This window comes from Trichechus manatus, unplaced genomic scaffold (assembly GCF_000243295.1).
Source record: "Trichechus manatus latirostris isolate Lorelei unplaced genomic scaffold, TriManLat1.0 scaffold00164, whole genome shotgun sequence".
In the NCBI taxonomy this organism is placed as follows: Eukaryota; Metazoa; Chordata; class Mammalia; order Sirenia; family Trichechidae; genus Trichechus; species Trichechus manatus.
In genome coordinates, this window is record NW_004444100.1 from 5339081 (window position 1) to 5353682 (window position 14602).

Below are 14602 nucleotides of genomic sequence, written 5' to 3' on the forward strand. Positions count from 1 at the left end.
GTGGATGAATTTATGTCTGGATTCTCAATTCTGTTCCATTGGTCTATGTATCTGTTGTTGTGCCAGTAACAGGCTGTTTTGACTACCGTGGTGGTATAATAGTTTCTAAAATCAGGTAGTGTGAGGCCTCCCACTTTGTTCTTCTTCCTGAGTAATGCTTTACTTTATCCAGGGCCTCTTCCCTTTCCATATGAAGTTGGTGATTTATTTCTCCATCTCATTAAAAAATGCCATTGGAATTTGGATCGGGATTGCATTGTATCTGTAGATTGCTTTGGGTAGAGTTGACATTTTCACAATGTTGAGTCTTCAGTGGAATCCTTTTAAACACTCAGGGCGTTCACTTTCCAAGAATCTGACTTGGGATAGGCATTAAGGTGAGAATACACTTATCTTGGTGATCCAGTTAATTTTATTCATTTTTCTTCTCCCCTGTCTAGTGGTCAGCCCATTCCCAGGGTGGAGTACACGGAGGAAGAGACTAAAACTTGGGGCGTTGTGTTTCGGGAGCTCTCCAAACTCTATCCCACTCATGCTTGCCGGGAGTATTTGAAAAACTTCCCTCTGCTGACGAAATACTGTGGCTACAGGGAGGACAACGTGCCTCAGCTTGAAGATGTCTCCATGTTTCTGAAAGGTAAGTTTCACACAGGCTGTCTTTTCCTGGCCATCATCCTCACTTGCCTTCCAAGGACATATGTTGCAGCAATGGCTGTTTTTGCAAAAGGAAAGTGAGTGATTTTCCCTGCCAACAGGAATTCAAAAAGAGAACCTGAACCAACAATTACCTGTGGCCACCACTGAAGCAGAGGCAGAGACTCTGAGAAGGGAAGATTGACTCAGCTGCTTCCATGGCTCAGGGACTGGCTAAGGTCTCTGCAGTAGGTGGTTATAAATGTAACACCCCAAAAGATATTTGTAAGTTGTTCAGGTTTGAACTTTTCCTCAGCACAGAACTACTCTGCTGGGGATACATAGGTATGGAGTGGCTCCAAATGTGTCTTTTTACTTGTTGCTTTGTTAAAAATATATACCAGATGAAGAAATATCACGGCTAATGTTAAACATTAATGACCCTTCTCTGGGGAATGTCTGTCAGTCAGTCAATCAACATTTTTATGTATAAATTGTGTGCTGATGTTACAGTAGTGAACAAGATGAGGTATACGGTCACCTCAAGTTCACCGGCTCTGTATAGTTGCTCTCTTCACTGACTCTCCCGGCACAGCAACTAGGAGAATTTAGTTGCCTCCCCCACCTTTGGGAGGCAGCAAAGTCTCATGGTGGCCCCACTTCCTCCTCTCTTCTTCATTGTGGTTCATTCCTTGGTTCTCTGTTCTTTCTCTCCTCCCTCCTTTCATACGCAACAGTTCTAAAAGCAAACACATCGTTGCCTGCCTCTTTTCCTGGAACTCGATTCCTTCCCTGTTTTCCCTATTTCTATCAGTGATACTTTATTTTCTAGGCTCATCAAGCTTTGCTCTAAGGACTTCTCCTCTGGAACTCCTACCCTACCCTACCCCCCAATATCCCATCTGTCGCTGTATTCGCTTCCTATTGCTGCTGAAACAAATAGTCACAAACTTCATGGCTAAAAACAGCACAGATTTATTATCTTACAGTTATGGAGGTCAGAAGTCTAAAAGCAAGGTGTTGGCAGGGCTATGTTCCTTTTGGAGGCCTCTGCTTCCTTGCCTTTTCTAGCTTCTGGAGTCTGCCTTCATTACTTGGCTTGTGGCCCCTTCCTTGAATCACTCCAACCTCCTGTTTCCATCATCATATCTCATTCTCTGACTCTGATTTTCTTAATAAATGGATTCTTATGATTACATTAGTCCCACCTGGATAATCCAGGATACTCTCCCCATCTCAATATCCTTAACTCAATCACATCTGCAAAGACTCTTTGCCATATAAAGTAACAGTTTTAGTTACAAAGAGATGGGATCTTGGGAGGCCATTAGCCAGCCTACCACAGTCTCTAAGTATTGACAATTTTGACTTTATGAGCCATCCTCGATCTGCCCTTTTCTTTCCACTCCACTGCCACCACCCAAGTTAAGGTCCCCATTTTTTTACAACCTTGACTCCTGTATCTTCTCCCTTCTACTCTCCTGCCCACTGCTTCCAGATAAAGCTTACTATTCCTAAAATATTACTTTCCTCCTGACATCTCTGCTCAGAAATTCTCAGTGGCTTTCCATTGTTTTATAGGGGTCAGTTAACATTTTTGTAAAGGGCCAGATAGTAACTATTTTATACTCCATGGGCCAAGAGGCAATATCCAGGCTATCATGCAGGACGTAATATAATTATGGAACCCCTGGGTGGTTTAAACATTACTGTACTGTCTGCCAACTGAAAGGTTGGTGGTTCAAGTACACCCAGAGGCACCTTGGAAGAAAGGCCTGGCAATCTACTTCCGAAAAATCAGCCATTGAAAATCCTATGGAGCACAGTTCTACTCTGACACACATAGGGCTGCCATGAGTAGGACTTGACTTGATGGCAACAGGTAATACAGCTATTTAAAATGTAACTATTAAAAAATGTAAAAGCTATTCTTAGCTCATAGGGTGTACAAATACAGGTGGCAAGCTGAGTTTGGCCTATGGGCTATATTTTGCTGACCCATGTTTATAAGATCAAATCTGAACTGTTAATCCTGACATCAAGGGCCTGACCCAGCCTTCCAATTTTGTCCCTTGCTACCACTCCCCTGCACAGACCTTCTGCTCTAGCTATGGGTTCTCCATACATTTGCTTAGCCTTTGCCCCTTGCTAGGAAACGTGTATCTTCTCCACCTGCTCAAATTCTACTCATTCTTCAAAACTCAGAGTAAGTCTTGCCTCTTCCATGAATCCTGATCAGTCCAGTCACCATGATCTCTCCTCTCTCTGACTTCATTGTGTTTCACATTTATATCAGAGAGAGATAGCGTGGTCTTAATAGCTAGTACACTGAGAACCACATGCAATGCTATGGGTATGGCCATGAGAGGATCCCAAGTGTGAACATCACACACTGTATTTATCACTGAGGAAAAGAGATTGGGAACCATCGGTCGGTATCACTTACAGTATTTTCACGCAAATAACACGCACCTTCTATGTTTGTTTGCCTACTGGGCCCTCCTCCGACGAGGTATTTTTGTAAGTACCACTATGCCATTCTTTTTTACATGTTGCTGTTAAAAAAAAATTAGTATAGTGTACGTATGAAAATATCTCATGAGGGGAGGGCACAGTTGGCAAACAAAGGTAGAAGACATGTTATTTGGGTAAAAATATGGTATTTAGCATCTAATTACAGATAATTCTTGTTATTTGCGGTAGTTTATAAAGTTACTGTGAACACTGGATTAGCGAACACTGAACCATTGCTCCTAGGGGAAATACAAGGTTAGGTTCCTGCAAACCTCTGGTCACAACATTTTCATCAGCTGATCAATACCTAACCTTTTTTCATGTGTTTCTGTTTAAAGACACCCAATTTAATATGTATTGTTAATTGATTAACATTTTACCCTCAGCCAGCAGCATGATAACTCATGCCTGAACAACGTTTATCTAATACTTACTTTCTCCGTAAGGCACGTTGCAGCCTTCTTGTGCTTTGGAACACTAGACAGCTCTCCAGCACTATGCTTGGGGGCCATTTTAAACAGTGAAATCACGAACAAGTAGCACGAAAATGTGAAAAACGTGGCACTAAATAGACCATGAAAAGGACATTTGCTTACTGTATGTGAGCAGAAACAAAAAGCAGAGAGTCAGCTTGTTCTGCCTCAGCTGGGAACGTGTGCATTAGGCGACTTAAATTTTTTGCCACTCAGTGCATGACCACGAATGACCGTGAAAGACCCACTAGTATTGATTTTGGAGTTAAAAATGATTTCTTTAGTGAGTGGGCCATTTTTCCAATAGGGAATCCGCGAATAATGAGGATTGACTGTACATATGTTGTTTAACTAGTTTATATTCTCTTTAATTACCTTGTTCCTGTCATGTCCCTTTGTTTCTCATAGTTATACACATATATACTTACCACAGGCTATTTAGAAACCCTGGTGGAGTAGTGGTTAAGAGCTACAGCTGCTGACTGAAAGGTCGGCAGTTCGAATCCACCAGGCGCTCCCTGGAAACCCTATGGGGCAGTTCTGCTCTGTCCTGTAGGGTGACTATGAGTCGGAATTGACTGGACAGCAATGGGTTTTTTCTTTTTTTTTTGATCGTTCATATATAGGGATTACTTTTTACCGTACTGTTTCTCAAACCTTAGTGATTAGCATACCATCTCATGATTTTTGCGATATCTGTCTCCCAACGTTAACATTACTTAATTTTTTTATGAAAGGCAGTATGCTATTGTGGTTAAGAGCGTGGATTCTGGATACAGAAAGCCTAGACTGAGTCTCTGTTTTGCCACTTAGTAGCTGTGTGGCCTTAGATGAGTTCCCTTCATTCTCTGTGCCTCAGTTTCCTCCTCTGTAAGCGGAAATAATAATCATAATACCTCACAAGATGGCTGTGAGGGAGAAACTAATTGATATACCTTAAAGCCGGATACATATTAAGCATAGCAGAGTCTTAACTACTATTATTATTTTTCACAATCCTTGGTGAACTGGTTGCTGGGAGCTCAGTTTGCATCACTCATTAGCATATAGTAAGTATGTATTATTATTGTTTCTTTTAATTGATTCCCATTTAAAAAAGCTTATTTAAAAAGGAAACTCTTAAAACATAACTATCAGGTACCATGGAGTCAACTCTGGTTCATGGCGACCCCATGTGCATCACTGTACAACTGTTCTTTAGGGTTGTCAGTGTCTGATTTTTCAGAAGTAGATCACCAGGCTTTTCTTCTGAAGTGCCTCTGGGTGGACTTGAACCTCCAAACTTGCAGTTAACAGCCGAGTGTGTTAACCATTGTCACCACCCAGGGCGCTCCACAAATCAAAACTTCTTGATGTGATAGTTACATGTTTTTCTAATTCACATACAAATATATAACTGTTAAAATTAGATAGGTAATTATTAAAATTGTTCCCTGTGCGCACTGGTACTTGTGTTCCATGTGTGGGACATAAGATAGAAAAAGAAGACAATAAACTTATCTTTTTGATATTCAGTGGTGAACAATTCAAAGTGAAGGCTTTTGGGATGAGCATGATGCTGCTAGAATACAGGTCTGAAGAAGTAGGAGATCAGTGTTTATTCCATGTAGGTACCGAAAGCCCAGAATGAGCTTGTTTGGTAAGCTTAATTGGTTCTTGCCTTTTAAAATTATTTCCAATAATTCTTAGGTGCTCTCCTAATGAGCTGAGCTTTTTTGATTGGGAACCTTGACAATGCTGGCATCAGGGATAAGAATATCCCCTGCTGTAAGTTTTCTGGGCCTTCATGAGAGGGAAGCATTAGGTAGCCCTAATACTAAGTACACTTTGACCCACCGCCTAACTGAGTTACTGCTGTAGGGCCATTTAATAGATTTTATTGTGTTCTGCTTGTTTTGTTTCCACTTACGATAAACCAATAGAACATGTAGAGCATGAAGAAGTAGTCTATCTACTTCTTCAAATTGTAATTAATATGACTGCTTTCGTAATATCACAGAAAACAACAATATAGAATGAACGGGTTAGGTGGCACTAACAATAAAAGCCGCGGTGTGAACTGATGATCCCAAGATGCTACCGAAGGGGTCCAGCACCTGTGTGTTACTGAAAACATGCACACGGAATGGGCCCCTAGGTGTGTCTTTTTGAAAGATAGCAGGTAATATGTGGTAAGCATCACTTTAGACTGATGTCTTTCTTGTTATCTGAGGTTTGTTGACCTAATTTGTCTCTTGAATTTAAGTCCTTAAATATCTTTTTCACCTTTCTTTCCGTTCTAATGAATGTCTTGTTCCCCTGGAAACCATCACTTGCAAGTATATTTTAGTAACCAGAAGCCCCAAATGTGGAGACAGCTAACAGTATATGTCATTCAATTGTCAGGAGTTTTGGTACCTTGATTATTTTGTTTCTACAACATTCTTGTAAATAATAGGAATCCCTGCTTGGACACTCAAGTGCAATTGGTTTTTTCTGTTGTCTCTTTAGAAAGGTCTGGCTTCACAGTGAGGCCGGTGGCTGGATACCTGAGTCCGCGAGACTTTCTGGCGGGACTGGCCTACAGAGTCTTCCACTGCACTCAGTACATCCGGCATGGCTCAGACCCCCTCTACACCCCAGAACCGTAAGTACCCACATTCCATGCCCAGCTGATCGGAGGTCATCACACTGCAGAGTGTCCATTCTTAAATTACTTGAAAGTAACTTAGGCCCTCTTCTACCTCCAAAGTAAGTTCCAACTTCTGGCCAGTGAGAGCCACACCACTCATGTCAAAGAATGAAGGGCTCATTGAAAACCACCCGTGGCTCTCAGGTATTGTAGAATAAAGATCAGACTCCTCAGCTGGGTATGCAAGGCTCTGATAGTCTAGCTCCAGCTTGTCTCTCTAGCTTTGTGCCCAACACTGAACCTTCTGCTTTGGCCAGGCTGTTGATGACATTGTCTCTTAAAAAAAAAAAGGATAATTTTTATAAAGCCAGGATCCACATAGAACAATTTTAGAGGCATATTGCATTAAAAGAAGCAAGATTCATGCCAAAATTCCAATAATAAGGATAATAATAGTGAACTCATTGTTGAACAATTACTGTGTGCCAGGTACTGCTCTGATGAACTCATTTAATCCTCACAGCAACCCTGTGGTGTAGTAATTGTTATTACCTCAATTTTCTGATGAAGAAATGAAGGCACAGAGGGGAGAAGAAATCACTGACACAGCCAAGCCACACGTGCCTTTTTCATGCATTAAGGAGGTTCACATACACACTCCATGTTGTTGTTCTGTTAGCTGGCTTGACTCACGATGACCCCATGCACAACGGAACAAATTGCTGCCTGGTCCTGCACCATCATTGTGGAGTAGACCATTGTGATCCATAGGGTTTTCATTGGCTTATTTTTTGGAAGTAGATCCCCAGGGCTTTCTTCCTAGTCCGTCTTAGTCTGGAAGCTCCACTGAAACCTGTTCAGCATCACAGCAACACTGACAGATGGGTGGTTACAGCCCTCATCGTCTGGCATGGATGGTGAGAATTCTACCACCAAGCTACCACACACTCCATAGCAACTCTTGTTACTAATCAATCCCATCTCCTTTGGCCTTTTTCATCACCCCCAAACTCAGAACTCCGTGCTGTGCTCTGTGCCATGCTCTTGCTCTGCAAGAGGTTCTGAACATCTTGAACACGCCTCCCATCCTGCCTATCACCCACATATACCTAGATCCGTGATGCTGCTTTGACTTTGTCAGCTTTCCTTGAAAAAATCCACCTGGGGGCTTTTATTCTTTCCCTCTTGCTCTGTGGGTGGGTAAGGGTGGGGAGAGAGGCTAAGCGGTAATGTTGTGCTGCTCTATCACAGGTGGGGTAAATTGTGAACACCACGTGTTAGTAATTTGGCCTCACCCCACATGGATGGTAGTTTCCTGGGTGGTGCCCTGGCCCCTTTCCCTATTGTTGTTGTTAGGTGCTGTCAGATGGGTTCCTACTCATAGTGACCCCATGCACAACAGAACGAAACACTGCCTGGTCCTGCGCCATCCTCACAATCATTGCTATGTTTGAGCCCATTGTTGCAGCCACTGTGTCAGTCCGTCACGTTGAGGGTTTCTTTCGCTGACCCTGTACTTTACCAAGCATGACGTCTTTCTCCAGGGACTGGTCCCTCCTGTTAACATATCCAAAGTAAGTGAGACGAAGTCTTGCCATCCTTGCTTCTAATGAACATTCTGGCTGTACTTCTTCCAAGACAGATTTGTTCACTCTTCTGGCAGTACATGGTATATTCAATATTTTTTTTGCAAACATCATAATTCAAAGGCATCAATTCTTCTTCCGTCTTCCTTATTCATCGTCCAGCCTTCACATGCATATGAGACGATTGAAAATACTGTGGATTGGGTCAGGTGCACATTAGTTCTCAAGGTGACATCGTTGCTTTTTAACACTTTAAAGAGGCCTTTTGCAACAGTTTTGCCCAGTTCATTATGTTGTTTGATTTCTTGACTGCTGCTTCCATGGGCATTGATTGTGAATCCAAGTAAAATGAAATCCTTAACAATATTTTCTCCATTTATTATGATGTTGCTTATTGGTCTAGTTATGAGGATTTTTGTTTTCTTTATATTGAGGTGTAATCCATACTGAAGGCTGATGTCTTAGTTATGTAGTGCTGCTATAACAGAAATACTACAAGTGGATGGCTTTAACAAAGAGAAATTTATTTCTTCACAGTAAAGTAGGCTAAAAGTCCAAATTCAGGGCGTCAGCTCCAGGGGAAGGCTCTCTCTCTCACTCTGTTGGCTTTCTCATCAATCTTCCCCTGGACTAGGAGCTTCTCAGCGCAGGGACCCCGGGTCCAAAGGACGCGCTCTGCTCCCGGCACTGCTTTCTTGGTGTTATGAGGTCCGGTACTCTCTGCTTGCTTCCCTTTCCTTTTATCTCTTGTAAGATAAAAGGTGGTGAAGACCACACCCCAGGGAAACTCCCTTTACATTGGATCAGGGATATGACCTTAGTAAGGGGGTTACAATCCCACCCTAATCCTCTTTAACATACAGTTACAATCACAAAATGGAGGACAACCATACAGTACTGGGAATCATGGCCTAACCAAGTTGACACATATTTTTGGGGGACACAGTTCAATCCATGACAGCTGTAGTCTTTGATCTTCAACAGTAAGTGCTTCAAGTTGAATTTTCCACTGCTTTCAGGGCAGATGCAATTTATGTCTTCTCATATAATCTTTTACCATCCCAGGCACAACACTCCTTCCTCAGAAAATCTGTCATTTACAATTCTTATTATCTGTCTGTTACGTGTATTTAACCATGCTAGCTTTTAACATTTTAAACTGGTGTGTTATTTCTTCCTTGAAATCATAAACTACTTGAGAGCAGTGTCCTTGTATTATATTTCTTTGTATTCCTTTTTTCTTCTTTAACGAATATTTATTGGGAGACTACTATGTGTTTGGATTCCCTGGGTGGTACAAATGGCTGCTAACCAAAAGGTTGGAGGTTCAAGTCCACCCAGAGGTGCCTTGGAAGGAAGGTCTGGTGATCTACATCTGAAAAATCAGCCATTGAAAACCCTATGGAACACAGTTCTAGTCTGACCCACACGGGGCCACCCTGAGTTGGAATTATTTTTTTAGGTAAGGTTAGGGCTAGACACTCATTTGAATGGAGCCCAAGGAGGCAGAGACCCAAAGACAGCTGGCCAAGCCCATGCAGGCTCCTCTAGCCTCAGGGTCTTCGCATTGCTGTTCTCACAGCCTAAAGAGTTCTTCCCCTAGATGTGCTTGGATTGTCTGGGAACAAGACAATGTCCTTGCTCTCAAGGATGAATGAGGGAGACAACAATGAGCATATAAACAGACAGATAATATGGAGTCAGATAGTGATGAGTGCTAGGAAGACAGATAAGGCAGGGCAAGGAGACGGAGAGCAAGGGACGCTGCATTTTGGATTGGATCTTCAGGACAGCCTCTTACGAGGTGACATTTGAACAGCATCCTGAATGTGAACATCTAGGAGAAGAACACTAGGCTGAGAGAACAGTGATTCACTGGGGAGCAGAGAGCTCTTAGAGGTGAAAGCAGTTAAATAGCAGATGACAGCCAGGGTGGGCAGGAATTAGAGCCAGTCTCCCCCTCCCTCTCCTCGGCTGGGTGAGGCCCTCTAGCCAGGTAGGTCCCTGCAGGGTCTCTACATTGTTTTTCAGCTACTTTCACCTTCCCTGAAAGTGCTTTTAGGGTAAACAAAGGTTACTTATAGGACTCCAGACATTTGGAAAAGAAATGCTTCTTAAAGTGGAGTGAGTGCTCAAAGGAGCCTTGTCAGAGTTAGAAAAGCAATCTCTAAATCTAGCCCAGAGGGTTTACAAATGGCTGTGTTTACAAATAGCAGGCACTTTGTTAGTTCGCTTTGAATAACTGGCCCTCCTGAGACCTGTGATAGCATGCCAATAGGTATGCAGAGAAAGAGGGCAAAGAAATGAGATTTTAGCCACAGAGGTCTATCAAATTTTGGGATAATGTGTTACATTTTTACCAAAGTACTTTCAGCCAATTCATTAAGCAAACATTTATGTGCAATGCTAGGAGGGAGGTGCAGCAAATTCAAAGATGAATAAAATATAGTTGCTGCTTTTGAAAGCAGCTCCCATTCTAGCAGGGGAGATAGAAACATAAATAATTATGAACGAGTGTGGTTAGGGCTATCATCGGAGTGTGTGCAAACTGTTAGAGCAACACAGAGGAGGGGGCAGTCCCAGAAGGCTTTTCAGAGAAGGTATAAACTGAGTGGGGTTTAGAAGGGTGAATAGGAATTTTGCTTTTGGACAAGGCAGGGCAGAGAGGTAAGGAAACACTTTCTAAGTCCTGGGAAGAGCAAGCGCAAAGATGAGGAGACACAAAGAAGCCTGACTGAGCAAGGCTTGTTTGCCCAGAGTGGCCAGAGCACAGGTTATGTGTTCGGGAAGAAATGAATCTTCAGGTCACACTGTAAAAACCAGTTGCCTGCCGAGTTGATTCCACGGAGTTGATTCTGACTCACGGCGATCCCCTGTGTGTGAGTAGAACTGCGCTCCATAGCGTTTTCAATGGCTGATTTTTTGGGAAGTAGATCACCAGGCCTCTCTTCTGAGGTGCCTCTGGGTAGACTCAAACCTCCAACCTTTCAGCTAGCAGCCAAGTGCATTAACTGTTTGCACCACCGAGGGACTCCAGGTCACATTGTAAAGGGCTAGTTATCAAGCTGTGTCATTTGGGCTTGATTTTGTAGGCAGTGGGGGGCTGTCCAAGGTTCTTAAACATGATCAGGTAAATGTATTTGAGGAAGATGACTAAGGGTGGGGGTGGAGAAAGCGTGGAGTCTGGGCCAGATGGAGAGATGCTGGTGTCAGCAGAATTAATCAGACAGCCCACATTCCAGTGAAGGAGAACTATAAGGTGTTGAACTAGGAAAGGTCAGTGGGAAGAACAGGGGGGCACCTATTTGCAAAATATAATAGAGATGTAATTAGCAATATTTGGTGACTAAAATGGGTAAGGAGAGAGCAGGGTCTCTAAGGTAACACTAAGATTTTTAGATTGGGAAGCAGGATGGGTAGTTATTTCTAATAATGATTGAGAGTACTGGAAGATGATCAGGCTGCAGAGGGAAGAGGAGGATGTGGTTTTGGGGTATGTTGTCTTCGAGGAGCTAGGGGGACCTCCAGATGGGGATGCTCCTTGGTACAGGTAGTCCCTGACTTATGACGCATTTGAGTTAAGATGAACTGCATTTACAACCAGTCCTTTTTTTTTTTATATCTTATCATTAGTAGTAGGTACAGTGCTGCAGTGGGTAACTTGTTGATGTTATCGTTCTCATGTCAAGCCCCAAAGACAAACAAAGATTGGATTTATAAAAATACCGATAACAAAAGCAATAATAATTAAAATGAAAAAAAAAGAAGTATTGGACTTACATCAAAACCAACTTATGATAGAGTCATCTGAATGGAACCCTGTCATAAGTTAGGGACTACCTGTAGTTAGAAATAAGGTTCGGAGTTCAGATGTGAATTTAAAGCCACCATTATAGGTTTGAGTGTTTTCTTCTTCTCCAACTCCCATGGCTACACAGACAAGAGGAGACAAAGTCCGAGAATGGAAACTTGGGGTTCAGTAACATTAACTTGTTAGCTGCTTTGGAGTTGATTCCAACACACAATGGCCTTATGTACAACAGAATGAAACATTGCCTGGTCCTGTGTCACCTCACAATCTCTCCAGTCCCTTGTAGTTACTGTGTGCCAATCCATCGCACTGAGGTTCTCTCTTGCCCTCGCTGGCCCTCTACTTTACAAAACACGATGTCCTTCTCTAGCAATTAATCCCTCTTGATGATGTGTCCAAAGTAAGCAAGTTAGACAATGTTCTGTGTGATCAATAGTGTTTTCATTAGCCTATTTTCAGAAGTAGATCACCAGACCTTTCTTCCTAGTCTGCCTTAGTCTGGAAGCTCTCCTGAAACCTATCCACCATGAGTGACCCTGCTGGTATTTGAAATACCAGCAGCATAGCTTCCAGTATGATAGCAACATGCAAACCACCACGGTACAACAGACTAGCAGACAGATGGTGGAATGTTAATTTACAAGCTCTTTAATTTTTATGGGCTTTATATTGTTCATATGCTTTTTAAAATTTTTCTTATGAATAAGTAATGCATGTATATGGTTCAGAATTCAAAGGGGACAAGAGTACACTGTGAAAAGTGAGTTCCTTTCCTTCTTCTGATGCTGCTATAACCAGTGAATCCTCCCCATGGAGCCCTGGTGATGCAATGGTTAAGTGCTCGGCTGCTAAACAAAAGATTGATGATTTGAATCCACCAGCTCCTCTGTGGGAGAAAAGATCTAGCGATCTGCTCTTGTGAAGATTATAGCCAAGGAAATCCTATGGGACAATTCTACTTGGTCATATCGGGTCGCTCTGAGTCAGAATCGACTCAAGGGCATACAACAACAACCCTCCCCAGTGGTGACCTGCTACCAAGTTTCTGTTGCATCCATCCAGAAATACTCTACACAGACAAAATTCTCTGTAAAGACACCTTTAATCCTTGTGTATTGCAAAGTCTTAAGTCTCTTCCTAGCCACATATTTTGAATCTATGGGGCACTATACTGCAAGTGCTGGTTCCTGCCCAGCACTTTCACAGGCGCTGTCTTTGTAATGAAATCCCATTTCCACAATTGGCAACCAATAAGTGGGCAGATTCTCCAATTTGTGAAGTTCAGCTTGGCTACTGTGTTTGGTGCTTGCACTCTGCTTCCGCATAACTGCCTTCAATTGCTGAGCTGTTGCAGTGGAGGTAGAACTAATGAGACAAAGATGAGCCCTGAAGATGGGTAGAAAAGGTAGAAACGAGGCTGAAAGCAGCAAAAAAACATTATAGAAAAAAGAATTTTATTTTTTCTTTTCAATCTGGGTAGGCTGTATTTTGGGATCACAGCTTTCAACACACATTAGATTTTAAGCACATCTTTGACTTGTAAACATTTTAATGAGCCTGGGTTCTCAACAACTGGCCAGTTTAATGGAACTTGAATTGAAAAAGCAATGGCAGGTTGGATTGGTTCCCTGTGGGGAACTTTTCTGGCTTGGAGGGCAGTAGAGAAAGGACTGGTGACTCCTGATTTTACTGGTAGGAGGAGTTACTTTTCCACGTGCTTTTACCAGCACTGAAAGATCACTTATTCTGCTATAAGTGGAGGTATTATTGCTCTTTCGCCCTTTGGGCAGTGCCTGAGTGCCTGATGCTTTGCTGCAGGCTTTGATCAGCTGTGATCACAGCAGCTTTGTCACTAATCAGGTATTGAAGTTTGCAAATGATTTCTTTTAAAATAATCAATTGAGTTAAATTCAAGGTCATTCCAATAATAGCTTCCCCCTCAGTCACTGGAATGAGAAGGAAAGATGCAGAGTTATAAGTTACGTGGGTATGTGAGCATCACCTGGCATGTATACAGTGGCAGAACAAAAATTATAGAAGTCCTACAATCTCCCTGGTCTCCTCTGTCTCTGTTTGATGTCCATTGTGAGCTGCGTTATGTTGTGTCCTCTGTCCACATCATCCTCTTCTCCAGGGTTTTTTAACCTCGGCACTCTTGACATTTTAGGACAGACAGTTTCTTTGTTGTAGGGGCTGTCCTGTGCATTGAAGCATGTTTGGTAGCATCACTGCCCTCTACCCACTAGGTGCCAAGAGCACTCTCTCTCTCTCACCAGTCACGTAAACCAAAAATGTCTCCATACATTGCTAAATGTTTCCTGAGGGGCAACATTGCCTTTGGTTGAGAACCTCTGAGAATAAGAAATCTGATAGCTTGTGTTAACACTGCTGCTCTGTCTGCCAATTATTGTCCTCTTTGGTGGCACAGTGGTTAAGAGCTGTAGCTGCTAACCAAAAAGGTCAGCAGTTTGAATCCACCAGCTCCTCCTTGGAAACCCTATGGGGCAGTTCTACTCTGTTCTATAGGGTCGCTATGAGTCGGAATCGACTCAACAGCGACGAGTTTGTTTTCTTCTTAGAAGAGTAGTCCCTGGGTGGTACAAACTGTTAAGCACTTGGCTGCTAACAAAAAGGTTGGTGGTTCGAATCTACCTACAGGTGCCTGAGAAGAAAGGCCTGTTGATCTACTTGTGAAAGAACACAGCCATTAAAAACCCTATGGAGCACAGTTCTACGCTGAAACACGAGGTTATCTGAGTCAGAATAGACTCTATGGCAGGCAATTTTTATTCCCCACCTCTTAGAAGCAACCTGTAGACTTTGTGTTCTTTCTATAACACAAATCTGAGTGTAGCATTCCCTTATTTAACTTCTGTTGGTTCCCTGTTAAATACAGGGAAAAATAAAATCTGCTCTCATTGAATCATGTCTTCTTCTCTATTTCTGCCTGCTCCAAAACCCTGTGCTGCAGCTA

The 14602-nt window shown here is 42.6% G+C and overlaps 1 protein-coding gene across 1 annotated transcript in view; it reads left to right on the plus strand.

Moving 5' to 3' along the window:
- The window catches only part of TPH2 (tryptophan hydroxylase 2), a 132836-nt gene that overhangs the window by 43025 nt on the left and 75209 nt on the right, over window positions 1–14602 (plus strand). Inside the window, exons 6-7 of the mRNA XM_004386453.2 lie at window positions 441–637; window positions 6111–6246. Coding sequence (XP_004386510.1) covers window positions 441–637; window positions 6111–6246 — 333 coding nt within the window. The remainder of the gene's footprint in view (window positions 1–440; window positions 638–6110; window positions 6247–14602) is intronic.